The following is a 20,488-nucleotide window of genomic DNA, read 5'->3' as shown; positions in this document are numbered from 1 at the left end:
TTAATACTGACCAAGATCTTGTTGGAAAAACCAAAAACTATCGATAAAATAGAAAAAAAAAATGTTAGAAGAGTTATATGTTCTCGGTATCAAACTAAGTTTAGGGTTTAGAGGAAACACTACGTCCAACTTTTAAAATTTTGGAAATATGGGAAAGTCCCTCTCCAATCAGGAATTTTGCACGCTAACTGCAGCTTCTTCTTCTTCTCCCCAAGGAAACCCATCATTTTCACACTCGCCAACAATTTCTTCGAATCCCAAGCAAATAGCGGAAGAAAGAAAAAAAATAAAGAATTATCTAATCGTTTTCTCCTTGAGTCATTTTCACACTCAACCTAAAACACCTTTTTCATTTCTCAGAAGGTCTTCTTCTTCTATCACAAATTCTGCATGTCTTCCAACTATTTACTTTTATTTTTAAAATTTTGTTCCTGTTTCTTTTGATTTGTTTGATATGGCTCATCTTCTTGCTTGTTGGGTTAGATATGATCATTCCTACTCCATGTTTGACCCTAGTATTATTGTTTGAATTTTTCTAATATTAATATTATGAAAATACTTGTTCTTACTTCCCATTCTCCTCCTCCTCCTCACTCACCCTTCTCTCACTAAACTCCAAATATTTACAAGTAAAAGTAGAAAGTCAAACAAAAGCGAAAATACTAATAGCAGCTACTAAAAAAAGGAAGCAACATCGACACACAAATTATTATAATCACTCCTTGCTCCAAACGCCCCCTTAATGTTTGATGTGTTTTAAAAATGTCGAACTTACTATAGTTTTCGAATTTTAAACACTTAGAAAAATAAATAAGATAAAGAGAATGACTACACTTGTTTTGCTAAAAAATTTTAGATGTGTCTTATTATTACTTATCATTTTTTTAACAACCCCTAATTTTCAGATAGATTTACTATTATTAATTTCAGATAGATTTATATTATTAATTGTGTGTAAGATTATTGACAAATTACCTTGGATAGTGATTTGAATATGCTATTTTGAAGGTGTCACTCATATATGATATTCTGCAAATCCGACAAAAATTTAAATTTTGATTTGCAACTATTTTCTATCCCAAATATTGTCAACAAAATGATGTGCAATGGTCAACGAAGGTAAGTGGCAATAAAGTGGAGTGGTGATGGATAAAAGATAGTGTGGAACAATGCTAGTTTATGTAAGAGAGATGTTGGGTGAAAGAAAGATAGTAAAGAAAAAGTGGCAAATAATGATCGACAACCGTCTAGATGTACATTGGTCGATGGAGTTGATTGGCAATGAGATGGAGCAATGGTCTAGAGAAGTGCTAGTGTGAAAGAGTGATGTTGGGGGAAGGTTTGTCGCTACTAATAACTTTTTTTTGTTTAAATAATTTACGACTGTCAATTTGCAACTAGATGTATGTATATCTTTACAAAGCATATCAAATGTAAATCAGTAGGATATCAAGTATATATCAAATGTAATATGTGCATCCATCATGCCTCTTCGTATGTTGCCTTTCCTACGAGTATTACAAGCTTGCTATCCCTTGCTATTGAAGATTATCTACGGAAGCAGCTTTGTTAGAGCTTCTTTGTGATCAATTCGGCTTGAATGGAACAATCACCTCTTCAAAAACAAAGCACAGCTTTTAGACCCTTTTTTTTTCTTTTTTAATATGTCCATAATATTGCTATCACTGGGTGTAAATTATCTAAAACACTTCGAATCCAACCAAGTATATTAAGTGCATCCTTACATTTTTTATATTTCATATTTTAATACGTGGGTGAGCTTGTTTTAGAATTTTAGAATGAGCAAAGTTAATAACAAGTTCTAAATTCTAGGCTCTACACATATTTATATTACTCAGCAATATAATCTTTAACAATACAGACACACCAAATGACAAGTGCGTTGAGATCGAAAATAATAAAAAGAACAAGAAAATTGTAGATCAAGAATCTGTTCTACGATCACTGGAAACCTCTACGAGACACTCCAGGTCTTCTGATTTTACCACTGGAGGCAAATCTACGAGCATTTGAGGAGGAGCAAAATACATGTGAAGAGACATCATGCACACAATAATGCCTAGGAAAAGCTGTTTCACAACAAAAAAGGAAAATGGCTAAAATTAGAGGTTTGAAATAACCCAAGTCAAATTTAGCTTTGAAGGGAGAGTAAGAAAAATGGTAGAAAAATATGTAAAATCCACGAGCCCACATTTGCTATAAACAATGTTTTAAACATTCATTCCGTAACCATTTGGATTTTTAGGTTTTGAATGCCTCTTCTACGTCTAAATTCCTTTGTTATATACATTTTACTCAGGTTTTCAAAAACCAAGTCAAATTTTGAAAATTATTAAAAAAAAAACAGGTTTAAAATTTTTGTTTTTGTTTTTAGAATTTCGCTAAGAATTCAGCTCTTGTACTAAACAAAAAATGCAAACCATAGTAAAAAAAAAAAGAGAGAAAATAGGCGACTTAATTTTGAAAAACTAAAAAGAAAAAACAAAATGGTTACTAAATTAGACCTATGTTATTCCGGTCCATAAGAAAAAGTAACACAACAATATTTTGCACAGTCAAAATTTTCAAAAGGGCTTTTCGTTTTTTTCCAAATAATTTGCCTTTAAATTAAGTAGCAAATCGCTACATTATGAACATGAGGACTCAAGATATAGCAGCTACATGGTATGAAGAGATTGAAACAGAAAAAATTCATAATCAGTTTACCTGCAGTGTTGGCTTGAAGTTAAACAGATACACAGATAGGATTGTCGTAAGAAGCATTGCCATTGAAGTAGAATACACCTAAATTATAAGACAGGAAGGACCATGAGATAGTCATATCTTATTAAAAGAAAAGCAATAAGAAATGAAGCGTATGGAGGACTGGTGAAGTAAAACACAAAGCCACGTCCGAAGATAAACAGCTACCTTAACAATATTATCAGCATATTTCATCAGCCATGAAACCAAAAGCCCAGTGGACCCAAGATTAATAACCACCATCCAGGTAGTAATACTGTATCCATTGAGAAGACGTTGCCACCATGGACCCTTCTCAAATCCACCCCTAAAATCATCAGCGACAAGCCGTGCCATGTTAAAAATCGCCCCAAACCTGGAAAAGCCCAATCAAAATGATTCCAATGTTAATGCCTTCTGACCACGTGAATGGATTTCAAAAGGTGATAACTTCGCTAAGACTTAAGAATTACACAAGGAGACATTGCTCTTCTAAATCATCGTTCATAAAGATATAAAAAAGATGGATAAAAAACGATTTCTTTTTTTTCTTTTTTTTCTTTTATTTTATTTTTTTTTATTATGAAATCAACATGTTTCATTGAGAAAAAAATGAAAGAATATAAGAGCTTACAAAAATAACCAGTACAACCAAACAACCCCATTAAAAAAGGGACCAACAAAGTAAAATATTGCCTATGGAATTGTTAGACTTCGGAGTAGTTTTTAAAGAATATGGAAGATTTTCCCTATTTCCTAAATCTTTTCCTTTTTTACTCTTTATTGTATTCTATTTATTCTCCCATTTCATCAGAAAAATAATAAAACTAAAAACATTGTGGTTTTTCTCCCGGTTCTCTGGTTTCCACGTAAGTCTTGGTTTCGTGTTTATTGCTCTCAATAGAAATAGTTACAAAAGTTATTTGAAATCAAATCCCAAAGAGACACGCGAAATCTAACCAAAGACCAAATCTCACTATGCCCCTTCTCCCTACCCCAAAACACCCGACCATTCCTCTCGCCCCAAATGTCCCAAATAACAACACATACCCCAACAAGCGATAAAAAAACCCCTGTCTCTGAAGGGTGAATGGAGGAGGAACTCCTCGATCGTCATTCTGACACTCTACATACCGGCAAAGCTAACACCGAACTCCCATAGGAAAGAGCTCCACACGGCCCTCGCGAACTGGCACTTTGAGAAAAGATGATTAAGATCTCCCTCTGGCTTTTGACAAAGATGTAGCAAAAAGGCCTGACAAGCAAAGTTCTCTTCCTAACAAGCCTATCAATGGTATTAATCCAACAAAGCAAGACTTGCCAAATAAAAAAATTAAACTTTCTTAGGAACCTTAGTCCTCCAGACCACATCAAAACCAGACTCCTTAAGAGGAGTGGGATCCAACAACAAAGTAAACAGAGATTTAAAAGTGTATCCCCAACTAGGATTAGAGTTCCAAACACGAACATCTCTTCTCTCCTCTTTAAAAGAGCACCCCTCAAACAAGAAAAGAAGAGAGGTCATCTTTGTCGTTTCCCTGTTGGTCAACAGAACTCGAAAGAGAAAAACACAGAATTCTCAAATCTCACCAAAATATTTGAAATAGTACAATTTTTGGAAGAAAATGAATGATACAAATGCGGAAATATTGAACAGAGTAAATTCTCCCCCACCTATTGGTCCTCCCAAAAGTAAGTGTCCTTTCCATCCCCTACAAAACAAGTAAACCATGAAAAGGTAAGGAGCTCGAAAGAAATATTCTTCCATGGATTTCGGAAAATGCCTTTAACCTCTTTCTTCGTCCACTCAAAAGGATTGGAACCATGCTTGCTCACAATAATTATATGCCATAAAGGATCGGGTTCAGGATAAAAGTGCCAAAGTCACTTTGCCAACAAAGCTCTGTTACAGATTTTAAGATAATCCTTAATTCCCTTGACTCACATGGCGGCCCACCATCTCCTAACTTACCAGATGGGAGCCGTGGCCTTCATCCACCTCCTCCCACAGATAATCTCTCATGTGTTTTTCAATACTCTTACACACCAAGCTAGGGGCCCTAAACAGCGAAAGATAATATACCTTTGATAATCCAAACGATATACAAATGAATCCAATTAATAGGCAAGGTAACTAATGCTAAGATCTTTAAGAAGCGGTAAATGTTTACACCAAAAAAAATGCATTAGAGATGGACAATTCAAGGATTTCATTTGATAATTGTGAACTATTGTTGAAGATCCGATCATTTCTTTCCTCCTAAATCCTTGACAAAACCGCATGTATAATGCTGGACTGCCATTGCCTTATGATCTTTGAAGGGATATTCCAAAAAAATCAGTTTAATCATCCAAAGAAGTAAATGGAGGCACCAAATACCATTTGAAGACACTGAAAATCTCAAACCATATGGCCTGAAGAAAAGGGCAGCGGAAAAAGATGTGGTTCATGTTTTCACTGTTGTTTTGACAAAGGCAACAGGGGGAGAGAGCTTGATTGAGGGACATCAAACTTTGAAGCTGATATATAATATTGAGGCAAGAGTGGCAAATAAGTATTTAATCCTTTTACTGCAAGGGAACTTCCATAGATAACGAGAACATCAAAATTGGTGTTTGCTTTGCTTCTGTGTGAGATAGATGATGGAGGAGAGATCTAGTGGAGTAAACGCCATTAGACTCCAATTTCCAAAACCTGGCAAGGTGTTAATGGGGTGGCCAACTCCTCAATCTCCTCATTTTTTAAAAGTTTTCAAAAATGGAGGGCTTGCTCGTTCATATTAATGACTCCGTACATAGGAAACGCTGGCCAATTTTGTTTCCACTACGGCAAACAAACCAGGAAACAAAAATTTAAGAGATGTGCTAAACCATAAAACAAAAGGCAGCCAATGCACCATTTCCGATATTGTACAGAATGTTATCATAAATGAGATTCTGCTTCATAACATGAAATGAAACCAGACTTTTGCAAGAGGTAAACTGATATTATGTGGGTTTGGGATCTAAGTGACAGGATAGGTATTTGATTTTGATAAGATTCCTCCAAAGAGCTCCTCTTTCAAATCTGAAGCGCCAAAGCAATTTAGCAGGGAGGGATTTGTTCCTAAGCCTGATATAAAAAATGTCTACACCACCTTCTTTCATGGGTTGCTCAAGGATTTGCCATCTCAAAAGATGAGAGTGGTTATTATGGTTTCCACACCATAAACAGTTTTTTAATCATTTCTCAGTGTACTCCACAACTTTGAATGGCATTTGAAAGAGAGATAGGTAATACATGGGTACATTCGTTAGAGTAGCCTTTAGAAGAGTTAATCTACCTTCTTTAAAGAGAAAGTTGTAATGCCATGATTGGAGTCTCTTGTCAATCTTGTCCATGATCGGCTGCAAAAAGGAGAAAGTTGATGGCTTGGCATAAAGGGGAAGCCCCAAATATTCAGTTTTCCATGAACCCACTTTGCAATCAAATCTCCTGGCAATGACCTCAACCCACCGTATGGCACATAATCCCCTAAAATTCAGACTTTTGGTAGTTAATGTGAAGGCCTAAAGCTTCTTCAAAGAATGTAACCAAACCAAAGAGATTATCAATATCTTCCTCTTTGTTTGATGAAAAGGGAATGGACTCATTGGAAAATAGGAGATGATTTATATAAATAGCCCCATTGCAAGGGGAGCATCCTTTAATTAATCCATAACTGGCCGCCCATGTTTTTTTTTTCCGTTATCTGTGAGTATCCAGGTCAGCTTACGCGCACTTCAACTAATCTCACGAAACAACCCGCCTGGTTTAAATTTTGTCTAAGGCCCCATGTTGGTTTAAATTTTGCCAGTTCACTATTGAGATGATTGAGAAAGTTAGTGGACGAGATGCAGCCTCTGCTCCAGTTTCTCCATGTACAAGCGAATCCTTGATATTCAATAGTTCATCTAGATAGTCCCAATCCACTTGTCCAATGCTTTCTCCACATCTAACCTGATGGCCACACCTTGCACTTTCTTTCTATGTCATTCCTTGTTGATCTCATTAGCAATAAGAGAGGCATATAAAATTTCTCTTCCTCTAACAAAGGTGGATTGGTAGCCCATAATGGAAGGTGGAAGGTGGAAGATGGAAGAACCTTTTTGAGATGGTTTGAGAGAACACGTGCAATGATCTTGTATCCGTGGTAAGGGTAGAATCGGACAATAGTCACCAACTTTCAAGCAATCTTCTTAGGAATGAGGCAAATGTATGTATGTCTGTTTCATTGACACTTGAATTGATAGTTCCATTTTGATAAAAAAATGTGGAACGCTGTAAAATTTAAATAAGTCTTCTTTAAGGATGTTCAATGACTTCGTAAAGAATTCAGCCGAGTCTCAATTGAGTCCAGGGGTTTTATTAGTGCTCAAAGCGTTCAATGCCTAGATTTCTTCAATGGTGAAGGGTTCTTTAAGGGATCTACATTCATCACTACTAATAGAATCCCAGAGAAACAATAAGGGAGGAATCTTGTGTCGTGCTTTCTTCTATAATGAGATTTGTAAAAGGAGATAACTTCATTCCCAATCTCTGCATTGCTAGTCAGGTTACTGCTCTGTTCACTTAGAATATCTGCGATGCTGTTTTCTCTCTTCTTTGCCGCAGCATATTTATGGAAAAAAGTGGTATATTCATCTCCCTCTATATACACATCTCACTCAGCATTTTTCTCATTTAAACTCTTCATTCACCCATAGAATATGTTCTTTAATGGAAAACGTCTTTTGTCCAAATCTTCACTGAAGGGGTTTTCTTCAGCTTTCAAATCAATAACAAATAGACCCCTCATCAAAGATGCTTTTTGGGATTCTCTAAAAAAGCATGCTCTTTGGGATTGAATGAGCCCAATATCCAATGGTTCCATTTTTGAAGAGCCACTTTTTGGCTGTTTGGGGCCCATAAAGGAATGAATTTGCAATGTAATGTAATCCAAAACTCATGTTTGGATTGCACATTTTGGATCTGATTTGTAATACCAAACTCATTCCGTTCCCACAGTTTTCAACTTAATGCTCTTTACACAGTTTTCACACTTCACGATCTCATTTCCATTCTGCCATCAATTTCTCACTCATTCCACACCCTCAGATTCCCAGTAATTCTGCTTACATTCAGTCTCCCAACAACCCACATAAGGCCTTTTAATTTTTGTATGAAACCATAGCCCAGTCAAACCATAAGTGGGTCGTGCTTCAACCAATCTTCAACAAACGGAAGAAAATTTGCATGATTTAACCACATATTTTCAAACTTCTAATGGAGTGATGGGACCTGTTCTTGTAATCAATCAAGTAAGATTGTTTTATTGATAGTAGAATTCTAATACAGAAAGTAATTTCCCTCTCTTTGTCATTCTGTCTCTCAAGAATGAACAAAGGAATACTTCTTCATAAGAATTCACACCCTACTCCTTCAGACTAAGGTACTATTTAAGCTTTTTCTCCTAACTTTTCTAACTAACTTTTATAAGACTTCTATAACAGACTCTATTAACAACTTATCTATTTGTTGGCTTTCTTTCCTCTTCTGCTGTATTGCTGAATGATAGGGGGTCTCTATCATGGAGTTGAGCTCCATCTCTGTTTGCCGAAGGTCAATAGCAAAGGGAGTTCAGTGGTGGGTCTATCCAATCTTTTCATTGTTGCCTCTTAACTTTGCCGGACAAGTATCTAGGCAAAGAAATCTATCAATTTTTGTTAGTAGTAATGAGAAAATCATTCCATGTGAAGTTGCTATTTCAGAGAGGCATGTCAATGAATTCACTGCAATCAATGAAGGAATTAAAATAGGCCATACCAGTATTGGGACAAATTTTGGCTGGGATGAAGCTCGTAGAGTTGTATCAAACCCGAAGGCCGATTTCCATAGAATCCATCATATTGAGTATTTTTTGCTAATTCCACAAAACAACTGCATGCCTCTTCAATGTATTTGAATTTATCCATGATCCATTTGTCCGTAGATAAGCCACAAACTTTTATCCATCCTCCATATGAAGCCACCACTTGGTAGTTGGTTCTTGTAAAATTCCACATGGTTCCACGGAGGGTATTGGAGAAGAAAGGAGGCCATGTTTTTCCATCCATCCCCTTATAGGTCGCAAGAATTTGTACTTGTTCTCTATTTTTGCATCGCTTTATATCCTCGTTGGGCTTAAAGGTGGAATCGAACAATACACTGTGACATCAGCTAGTAGAGCTCAAAGAATCTTGTACAAGTTGTCATGGAAGACAGCTTCAGAACAATATTGTGGGAAGTATCAAAAAGTAAGAAGTTTTTGACTGTCAACGGTCTATGCTCAATGGAGGTAGATGGGGCGCTAAATGATCTCATTTCTATTGGATACCGAGTCTGTTTGTTAGGAAAAGCCACTTGATTGGCTATTCTTTTAGAACAACTTCTTTAAAGGATGGTGGTTGACCCCCATAAATGGAGCTTTTATTGTCAGAGATGTAAAAGTTTGGAGGCTTATAAAAAGTTTCCATCCTTTTCTTCCATCACCGGCAGGTATTAAGGTGCAACTTTTTCCTCCATTGTACTCAAGCTTGACTTGCAGAAAATCAATTCTTGTTAGATAACTTTTCAATCCAAATGACTTGGTCATCAACCCCAGTTTTCTTGAAAAAAATTTGGTTTAATGGTGCAACAAGGTGTTGAACACTTCATTAATCCAACGAATGGTACTCCAGTGTTTTTCAAGGGAGCACGTCTAGTCTCTTGTTGATTCTGATATACATAAATGATAACCACGAGTAGATGGATTAACTCTATTTTAAAGACTTTCTTCTTTATCAATATGGACTTATGTGGAGGTCCAGTCATGGTGGATGGGGCTGAAGTTTATGGCACCCAAGGGATGGTTAAAAAACAGTTCATTGTTGCAAGCTAGACTGTTGGGTTGGCAAGATGGGGGTCCCAGGGTCCCACATCGTTGAATTTTATGGAAGGGGGTGGTTCCTATGCTATAAAAGGAGGCTGCCCCTTTAGTTTTCAAATCCATCCCAAAATCAATACATCTTTAAGAGCTTTTGTGTATTGCCTCTAATTAAATTCCTCTTTCTAAAACTCTTGCGGTAAAATTGGGAAGTTTTTTTCGACATAGACTAGGAGGAAGAGAAGGGAAAGGAGGAGAGAGGATTGAGCATTTTCGACTTCACCCCTCATTGATAAAAAAATGAACATAAACTTAATTCTTGGAAGGTTCATTTCTTTTTATATTGAAACAAAGCCAAGGTTTCATCAATATGCTTCCTTATGCTTTACAAATAAACTAGCGAAAGTAACAAGCTCTAGATAGCTAGTTCCTTCCCACAGAACAAGTAGAAGGTACATTCAGTGGTTATAAAACTACACCACCTTGTTCTTCTATTGATTATGCATATTATCCTAATCTTGACATAAGTAAAGGGAAAGAAAATTCACAGTCCACTATCATCGAAGTACATCTGGAACTTCCCTTCAAAATTCCATGCTCATGATCACATCATTATTTTGTGGAAAGTAAAAATCCCAGTTCTAACTTTAATTGTCAATTATTCCAAGCAGAAGATCGAGACAAAAAGAGTAAGGAACCTGATAGAAATAAAAGGATGGATACCTACGTGTATAACTGAACATTCTGCCAATATAAAGAATCATTATTTTTCTTCATTAAGAACTCTGTATAAATGCCTGCTAATGCTGAAAGACAGGCAGAAAGAATCCCTAGCATGTATCCTTGAATTGGTGCTGAGAGAAGAGATTCACATGAAGCCTCTCCACACCCTTTAACCTGAACCAATTAAAAATTGTACAAAGAAGAAAAGGAACAAACCAATTAAATTTTAAGAACACGTCAATAACTAATTATTACAATTATAATTTGGAAAAAGGGAGGTTTATCAAAGCCGGTGGAGCAAGCATAGGAGGCTTAGAAGCCAACAATTCTATAACATGCATAGGCTCGTGAGACACCCATAGGACATATATCATTAGAAATTCATGTTTAACTAGGGAAGGGATAATCTAAAAAATTAACTACTAATTACAGAGAGAATAATCTAAAAGTACATCTATTTTGATTTGAATTTCGTTCATAAATCTTTGATATGAGATGCTTCAAAATTTAAGATATGTAATTTTAAATGATTTAGCTCCTTAACTATAGCTTGGATATCTTGTTTGTCTTTTCATTTACTAGTCAGAAATATAAGAATCCTAATTCAAAATGCAAAGATAAGGATTAAACAAGCCATGAGTTTAATAAAGGATTTAGAGTGAATATGCTCAATCAATGGTGGTCATTTACCAAGTTTTTAACATCTCATGAGCTTCCATGGCACACAAATATAGTAGGGTATCAAATGATGGATTGTCATGTGATACTAGTCAAGATGCACATAAATTGGCCCAGACACTCACGGGTTATAAAAAAAGCATGAAACCAATGAAATACATTAATCTATTGTCTATTTATTATTATTGAGTCATTATTGCATCACCATCCTAATGCTTGAACGTTGCATTTCTGTTGTAGATGATTCTGAAGGCAATTATATTCAAGCACTCATTAAGTGAGTTAGTGTTAAGCTTGGTTTGATTTCTAAATTCCTTAGTTCTGGCACGTCATTCCTGTATAGGCAACCTATACTAACTCTCTGTTAGTTAGGAGCATATGATATGGATAGACGGAAAAATTAGAGAAACAATTTTTGCTGCTCCTCAATCCATGTTCCTTCCTGGATCTTTGGCAGTGTTGTCATTCAACCCTTCAATATTGCTCTTGACTCCTTTATTTCTTGCCTTTCATTTTATGAATTACATCCATCTCACCATCTGTACTCATAACTAGCTTAAACGTTAATCAGTCTAATTAATTCCATTCCTCCACCTCACTTGATCTACAAGCTCTTCCACTATCTGTAATTCCAAGAAAGGTCTAGCCATTAGGTATGACTATTCTTATCACTCTGATTTTCTTAAGCTTGTCAAGGTAAGCCTAGTTCTTGTTTCTCTTCCCTCCATTTCCTTCTGCTTTCATTCGATCAAGAAGCTCTTAGTATCGACTGTAAGTACAGAAAAGGAAGAAGCTCCCCTGGCGGCCAAGACGAGAATAGCTGCTTATAGAGTGCCAAGGGACAAAGAAAGTCGACCAAGAATACAGGAACCTAAAGATCGAGTTGTACGTTTCATGGGCTAGAGGGTCGGAGGGCACTGATAGAGGAAGAACGAGATCATTATTCTGTAATGCTCATTATTTCATAAAGAAAGGTAACAAAGGTAACATAGGGAAGTGACCCCTAGGATTGTGATGCAGAACATCCTAGGTTCTTGATGTTTATTTAACTTTCTTGATGTTTCTTTAAATTTTCCTTGGTTTCTTGATTTTAGTTAAGGTTTAATATTCTTGTTTCTTGTTCAAAAGAAAGTTGGTCCAAAAATAACTAACTCATAGCTAGTTAGTTCAAGAATATAACTAACTCTTGTTTAGCTTTGAGCCTATAAAAGGCTCCCATATACATTAATAAAACCATCTTGAGGTATTATTCATAAAACACTCTCCATGTTTTGCATCAATTGGTATCAGAGAGCTCGATCCTAGCTCACTTCCTTCCTAAACTCAGATCTTCGCCATTCCCAACCATGGACGCAGAAGCCTTCGTAAACAGACACTTGCAGTTGGTGGAACAAGCCATTAAAGAACTCCGAAAGGGACAAGTGGATATGCAACAATCAATAGTCGATCTGACAAATCTCATCACTCGAATTCATGAGCAACCCATCAAAGAAGTCGCACCAATTCAACCTCCAAGAAACCAAGCTACAGAAAATCAAGAACAGTTGAATCAACAAGAAGTACCAAGAAACGAAGCTGCAGCAAATCAAGAACGGCCAAGAAACCAAGTTATACACGTCCACAACAATCAACTCTATGGGAACAACCTTCCAGGGCACATGATGGATGATTCTGACTCTTCCAATCAAGACGATCTATTGAATGTTCATCAAGATCCGCAAAGAAGACTGGGTTTTCTACCATTCAATCAAGAAGATCAAGAAATAAGAATGAAGGTGGATCTTCTTGCACTCAACGGCTGAATGGACATTGAAAAATTTCTTGATTGGATCAAGAATGTAGAGATCTTTTTTGACTAGGCTAATACTCCATAATACAAGATGGTCCAGTCGGTGGCTTTCAATCTCCAAGGTAGCAGTAGTGCACGGTGGGATCAACTCCAAAATTATCAGGTGTTTATTTGGTAAACAACCGATTAAAAGCTGGCCAAAAATGCTAAGGCTCCAGAAAAAGAGTCCTACCGATCAACTACTAACAATTGCTCTACAATCAATATCAACAATGTCACCTAGGCTCGGGATATATCATAGACTACACAGAAGAGTTCTATAGACTAGACACTCGCAACAATCTTCCTAAAACTGAACATCAACAAATTTCTAGATTTGTTCACGGTTTGCGGGATAAAATTAAAGACATTGTCAACTTACATCCACTCACTTTTCTTTCAGATACTATTTCTTTGGCGTCCAAGATGGAAGAGAGTGATGAGATCAAGAAAACGAAGACTTAACAACAAAGGAGCAATTTGGATAAACAGCAACAAAAGACGAATCTCACTGACTCGTTTAGAAATTTTCAACAAGGGAGCTCATTCACATCTTCACGGCCCATCAAGAAGGATGACATTCCACTCAAAAACCTAACCACAAAACCAGGTGAAAGCTCTAGTAAAAAGAAAGTTGACAATATCTATAATCGTCCTACTTTGGGTAAATGTTTCAGGTGTGGTCAACAAGGACATCTCCCAAACGAGTGCCCTTAAAGAAGAGCTTTGACAATTAAAGAAGGGCAAGAAGATGATGATTCAGATGACAATATCTATGAAATTTCAACTCCGGATGAGGGAGATCAATTGTCTAATGTTGTTCAAAGAGTCCTCACCCCAACAGCTGATCGCATACCTCAAAGAAACTCTCTTTTCAGAATAAGATGCACAATTAACAGTGAAGTGCGTCAAGTTATTATTGATAGTGGTAGTAGTGAAAATATAGTGTCTAAAAAGCTTGTTACTACCCTAAATTTAAAAACAGAATCCACCCAAACCCCTATAAAGTTAGTTGGATCAAAAAAGGGGGAGAAGCTACTATTAAAGAGGCTTGCACTATTTCGTTATCCATAGGACAGCACTTTAAAAATCAAATTATATGCGATGTTCTAGAAATGGATGCTTGCCATATCCTTTTAGGACGTCCTTGGCAGTATGACACTAATTGTGTACATAGTGGTAGAGCTAACACCATTGAGTTTGATTGGATGAGTAGATGAGTGGTTCTTTTACCCATAGGCAACTCACCTGAAACAAAACCTAGATCTAGTAATGGCAAACAACTCTTCACAGTTCTCAATTGTAAAGATTTCATGTCATCGAATGCCACACCTCTTTTAGCCTTTGTCATTAAAGGAGCCAACATTACATCCACAAAAACTAACCTACCTATTCAGATTACTCATCTTCTAGTGGTATTCCCAAAAATCACATAATCAACCAACTCTTTGCCACCTCTTAGGAACATACAACACACAATAGACTTAATGCCCGGTAGCATATTACCTAATCTACCACACTACGAATGAACCCTAGGGAGTACCAAATTCTTCATGAACAAGTAGAAGAACTCCTTAGCAAAGGTCATATTCAACCAAGCTTAAGTCCTTGTGCTGTCCTAGACTTACACCAAAAAAAGAGTGCAGTTGAAGATTTTGTGTTGGCAGTAGAGCCATAAACAAAATTACAGTCAAATGTAGGTTCCCCATCCCTCGTCTATCCGATCTCCTCGACCAATTAGGTAATGCCTATATCTTTTCTAAAGTAGATCTTAAGAGTGGCTAACACCAAATTAAAATTAAACCAGATGATGAGTAGAAAATAGCATTCAAAACCAATGAAGGGTTGTTTGAATGGTTAGTTATGCCCTTTGGTTTGTCAAATGCCGCTAGTACTTTTATGCGCCTAATGAACCAAATCCTCCAACCTTTCTTAAACAAATTCATTGTGGTATACTTTGATGACATACTACTCTACAGCTCCACTAAAGAAGATCATCTTAAACATCTCCATTCACTCTTTACTATCTTACGAGACAAGAAAATGAGCTCCAAATTAACCTTAAAAAGTTTGATTTTCTATGTTATAGCATTCATTTTCTTGGCTTTATAATAAGTTCTAATGGTGGTGTTGTGATCCTAAAAAGATTTATTCTATTAGTTCTTGGCCTTAACCAAAAACTCCAAAAGATATTCAATGTTTTTTAGGTTTAGCTTCCTTTTACCGAAGATTTATCAGGAATTTTAGCACTATTGCAGCTCCCTTGTCAAATTGTTTAAAGAAAGATAGTTTCCAGTGGCAACAAATTGAAGAAGACAGCTTCTTGCAGTTGAAAAAAGCGTCGGCTACCCCCCTGTTTCAAAATTACCTAACTTTGATAAACCATTTGAGGTCATTGTTCATGCCTTGGGTTTAGGTATAGGAGCTGTCCTTAGTCAAGAGGGCCACCCTTTAGAGTATTTTAGTGAAAAATTAAGTGCTTCAAGATAAAATTAGAGTACCTACAAACAAGAATCGTATGTCCTCATGCGTGCCCTCAAATGATGGGAACACTATCCCTTGCTAATAATTCTATTTTACTTACTGATCATTTCTCTCTGAAATTTCTAAATTCTCAAAAAATATTAGTAGAATGCATGATAGGTGGCTCCAATTCTTACAACGCTTTGATTTTGTGATTAAGCATACTTCAGGTAAGTCTAATAAGGCTGCTGACGCCTTCAGCCGAAAAGGTATACTCCTTACCACCCATAAAACTCAAATAATTGCCTTTGATCACCTTTCTACTCTGTATCCTAGTGTCAGTGATTTTAGGATTATTTGGGAGGCTTGTTCTAATCATAAACCTTGCAAAAATTACCACATTGTTAATAATTTTTTATTCAAAGGTGATGTTCTGTGTGTATCCCATACATCCCTAAGAGAGGCCATAATCAAGGAAGCCCACTTTAGTGGCTTGGCAGGCCATTTTGGCCGAGACAAAACTTTAACTGCAATTTCCTCTAAGTTCTTTTGGCCACAGCTTAATAGGGATGTAACTAACTTCATTAAAAGATGTTCTATTTGTCAATTCGCTGAAGGTAACTCTCAAAACATGGGTTTGTACACCCCTTTACCTATCCCTTCCAATATTTAGGAGGATTTAGTTATGGACTGTGTTAGGCTTACCAAGAACGCAGTAGGGTCATGATTCGGTGTTTGTAGTTGTGGACCATTTTAGTAAAATGGCTCATTTTATCCCTTGCAAAAAAACTTCTAATTCTTTGAATATTGCTAATCTGTTTTTTCGAAAAATTGTTAGGTTACACGGCATTCCTAAAACAATAGTATCAGATTGTGATTTTAAGTTCTTGAGCCACTTTTGAAGATCCGAATGGAAGAAATTTGACACAAACTTGTTGTTTAGTACTGCCAGCCACCCCCAAACTGACGACCAAACAGAGGTTACTAACCGTACCCTTGGCAACCTCATTCGATGTCTTAGTGGGGATAAGCCTCAACAATAGGACCTAGCATTGCCATAATCCGAGTTCGCCTTTAATCACATGGCAAATCTCTCAACAGGGAAGTCCCCATTTGAGGTTGTATACACTAGTCTCCCTCAGGTTGCTTTTGATTTAGCTCATCTTCCTTCCATTGTTGATGTCAATATGGAGGCTTAAGCCATGGCTAATCGTATTTCCAAGATGCACCAAGAAGTGAAGGATCATTTACAGCTTGCTAATGATTCTTACAAAATGGCTGCCAACTCTCACAAGCGCTTCAAGGAATATCAAATGGGTGACCCTGTTATGGTATATCTTCGCAAATCACGTTTTCCTACTGGTCATCATTCTAAAATGACCAACAAATGCATTGGTCTGTTTCAAGTTTTGGAAAGACTCGGCCCCAATACATACCATTTAGATCTTCCAGCTACCTTGAGAAACAATCCATCATTCAACATTTCTGATCTTTCTCCTTACCATGCTCCTGATTATTTCTCTTTGGCCCCCTAATGTGCACTCGAGGACGAGTTTTTGGCTAAGGGAGGGGTCAAATGTAGAACATCCTAAGTTCTTGATGTTTCTTTAACTTTTCCTAGGTTTCTTGATTTTAGTTAAGATTTAATATTTTTGTTTCTTGTTCAATAGAAAGTTAGTTCAAAAATAACTAACTCATAGCTAGTTAGTTCAAGAAAATAACTAACTCTTGTTTAGCTTTCGGCCTATAAAAGACTCCCATATTCATTAATAAAACCATCTTGAGGTATTATTCATAAAAAACTCTTCATGTTTTGTTTCAGATTGTCCCATACCATTGGTTCCATTTCATCATCAATCGGAAAGAGAAGTTGGACAAATTGGAACCCTTGTTGTAGCGTCAAATCTTCGGGGTCAGGTTAACTCTGCGGTTATAACCACGCATCTTTTCATCAAAGACATGTCCAAGAATGTTTCACTTCCGTGAAATTCCCATAATTAGTAACAAGTCCTTAAGCCAGATTTGAAGAATAGCAGAAGCATATTTCTTTTGTATTGCAGTTACCTGGCTTGTGGTTGTCCCAACTGCAAGCAGAATAATAGCCATCCACTGCAAGTTGGATAGTTTCCTCCTTAGGAACAGCCTAAATCAGGAAGTAGAAATATCTGCTCTTGTGTGAGAATAAGGATTCCAGAAATGATTTGTATTGATATAACATAGTAATTTGTATTTGATAGAGAACCACCTGAACAAAATTCCAGTCGTGACAATCTTCAAATTCCCCATTATCTGGTACGTGGATGTATCCACATATGTCAGGGTAGCAAATTGAACATTGTTGTGGATCAGGTATATAATTGAAGGAATCGGATATAAACGAACTGTTCTCCAATCAGTGGTCATTTTTGGAGAAGGAGATTTCTGGCTCTCCTTCCAGAGAAACAAACTTGACACGAGAAGCTGCAAAATACATATCATCTATAGATTAACAACACAAAAAATAGTGAAAATCACATTGAACAAAGGAATGCAAAGCACCTTAAAAACTTCAGCAAGAAAGGGGACTGTCGCATAGTCGTAATCATATCTACCATTACTTTGTGATAACGTAGTCAGAATTCCCTGTCATACGAAGAAAGAAAAAGAAAAGGATTCGTTAACCAAAAATAAAACTTATCAATTACCCCTCTTGTCTAAACTAGAAAAACGCCTTCCCGGTAAAGCATAGAACAATGGGGAGTCTCAGATGCTTCAGAAATGACAAGGCAAGAAGAGATGTAAACTAGAATTGTACATCAAGTAATTAAAGAAACCGAAGCTACTACACTGAAGCTTAACAATACATTCACAATTTGTTCACATCTAACAGAGCGTTATCATCAATCCATGTTGTTCCAAATGTGACTGAGAGCGAGTGACCGAGTTTCCATTCAGTTGAATGAAATGAGAGAAAATTGATTTGCAATCACAAACCTGAGAACTGGTAAGCACAGTAAGAAGCAAAGCAACTATGTACCACTGCATTTCGAACAATCTGCAAAGAAAACGGAGATCAGAGATCCGGGGTATCGAGGGCTCGACAGCGAAGAAGTCGAGGGAGTAACGACGAGAAACGAAGATGAGGTGAAGAAGACAAAGGCATACGGAGAAAGAAATTGAGATGGAGATCTCAGCTCGTAAGAAATTGGAATGTTCTTTTACGAAAATTTGTTTTATTGAATGAAGCATTTGCCATCCATTCCGGTAAGGAAGCTTTAAGAAATGATTTTATTTGAATTTCCATAAATGATTTTAAATGAATAATTTACCACAAAACCAACAAATATTTATGTTCGGTAGAGCAATAAAATTTGTCTTTCTTATTTTTGTTTGTGATTTATTATCTTTCCATCTAAATTTCTTTGGAAAATTGCCAAAAATAGGTTAAAAAAGAGGTTTAAATGACTTTTGGGACAAGTTTTCAAAAGAAAGACTTTTAGGACAATTTGGGTGTAAATGGACAAAAATGCCCTTCATTAAATTTCTATCCCTCTTTATTGAATTTTTCAACTACCCACGTTCGCTTTCCCTTCTCTTTCGTGTAGAACACCTGAAGTAAAAAAAAAAACATCTCCTTTCGTTGGCTTTTGAAATTTCTCGCTCTGCTCTTCGAAGATACTCCGACTGTTCGTCGGTCGTCGGTCCTCCAATGCATTTCGTCGCTTCTTATTTTCGAACCTAAGAATCAACTTTGAGCGTTTTCTCTTATTTCAGTGAGTTTTATCTGTAACTCATTTTCAATATATTTGCTGTAAATGTTTGGTTTTGGAATCGACTTATTTGCTGGAATTTGTTCTTTTTTCTTCAGGCTTCAATCATGACATCGACATCGACCGACGGACCCTTGTACAAGATTAATCCTTCCCATCATTTTTATTCCTTAGTAAGTTACTTGTCTCATTTAGAAAAGACAACACATAATATTAAGGCCAAACTCAAACCCGATCAATTAGCCTTATTTAGGAAAACAAAGTTTGGGCACTTTTTGGACCTAAATATTGTCTTTAATGGGCCACTCATCCACTGCTTACTGTTAAGGGAGGTGGAAGATGAAGGAAAGGATTCTATAAGTTTCTTACTAGGGGGCGTTGTTTGTACTTTCGGTAGGAGAGAGTTTAACATCATAACTGGACTATGGGGTCCTAAAGAGGATTATATTCAGTTGGTTGGGAATAGTCGACTGTTGGAGAAGTTTTTCAAAGACAAGGAGTGTATTTATGTTAGCGACTTAGAGGATATATTTGTGGAATACGAGGGTGATGACGATGATATTGTGAAATTAGCTTTAGTCTACTTTATAGAGATATCTTTGTTGGGAAAAGATAGGCGAACCAAAGTCGACATTGGTTTTTTCAAGATTGCTGATAATTGGAATACATTTAATAATTATGATTGGGGTCGGATTGTTTTTGGACGCACGCTAAGTGCCTTGAAAAGAGCCTTGGACAAGCAATATGCCAAGGGAAAGAAGAAATCAACACAGACAAAAAAATATACTATCAATGGATTTCCGCATGCATTACAGGTATGTGACTTCTTACTTCTTACTTCAAAACTTATGCATACATTTAAAATTAAACGATCGTTTAGTTATTTTAAATGATCGTTTAGTTATTTTAAACGATCGTTTAGTTATGTTAAACGATCGTTTAATTGTTTTTAAACGATTGTGAAACCACTTGTTTATATATCTATATATATCTTGTCGCACTTCCTAAACTTGTTTGTCAAATGTCGAATAGGTTTGAGCATATGAGTCTATACCAACCATCATTGGATGTGGTGTAGATAAAGTAAACGATCATGCCATACCACGAATGCTGAGGTGGGTGTGCCAACAATCACCAAAATCCCAAACTATAAGTCAGGTGTTTGACTCGCCAATGGTAAGTAGCAAGCAATAGTAACTAACTTAAAGTCGCATGATTTTGTGCTTATTTCTTTGTCCTAAATACATTTCTCTTTTTCTATTTACAGTTTATAATTAAGGCGGTCATTGAGATGACACCTGAAGAGGAGCAGTTGAAAATTGCTTCAGGTGAACTTTTTGAAAACTTCCGCCCATCTACCATTATTCAGTTGAAGAATAGTGGTTCAAAAAGAGTAAGAGAAG

General features: G+C 36.5%; 1 protein-coding gene across 3 annotated transcripts; it reads right to left on the bottom strand.

The window, feature by feature from the left end:
- Positions 1-1,809: 1,809 nt before the first annotated feature.
- Positions 1,810-18,586, bottom strand: LOC103488687 (CMP-sialic acid transporter 1). 3 transcript variants are annotated; one of them, XM_008447538.3, is made up of 9 exons: positions 18,481-18,586; positions 18,310-18,370; positions 17,875-17,958; positions 17,582-17,796; positions 17,401-17,479; positions 10,372-10,541; positions 2,932-3,118; positions 2,728-2,805; positions 1,810-2,090 (listed from the first exon to the last, which is right to left on the bottom strand). In XM_008447538.3, the coding sequence occupies exons 2-9, from the start codon at positions 18,358-18,360 to the stop codon at positions 1,944-1,946; spliced, it is 1,011 nt and encodes a 336-aa protein (XP_008445760.2). In that variant the 5' UTR covers positions 18,361-18,370; positions 18,481-18,586; the 3' UTR covers positions 1,810-1,943. The 3 variants fall into 3 exon arrangements, with proteins under 3 accessions (XP_008445760.2, XP_008445759.2, XP_050938584.1); XM_008447537.3 differs by having other exon boundaries at positions 18,310-18,568; XM_051082627.1 differs by having other exon boundaries at positions 18,353-18,567.
- Between the last annotated feature and the right edge of the window lie 1,902 nt (positions 18,587-20,488).

This window comes from Cucumis melo, chromosome 3 (genome assembly GCF_025177605.1).
Source record: "Cucumis melo cultivar AY chromosome 3, USDA_Cmelo_AY_1.0, whole genome shotgun sequence".
NCBI classification, from domain to species: domain Eukaryota; kingdom Viridiplantae; phylum Streptophyta; class Magnoliopsida; order Cucurbitales; family Cucurbitaceae; genus Cucumis; species Cucumis melo.
This window is presented reverse-complemented; position numbering and strand designations above follow the sequence as displayed.

Coding starts and splice junctions, on each gene's coding strand:
- LOC103488687 (XM_008447537.3), bottom strand. CDS start 18,564: ATGCTTCATTCAATAAAACAAATTTTCGTAAAAGAACATTCCAATTTC. Junction 17,480..17,581: donor ACGACTGGAATTTTGTTCAG/GTGGTTCTCTAT, acceptor TTCCTGATTTAG/GCTGTTCCTAAGGAGGAAAC. Junction 10,542..17,400: donor TTGGGACAACCACAAGCCAG/GTAACTGCAATA, acceptor TAATTGGTTCAG/GTTAAAGGGTGTGGAGAGGC.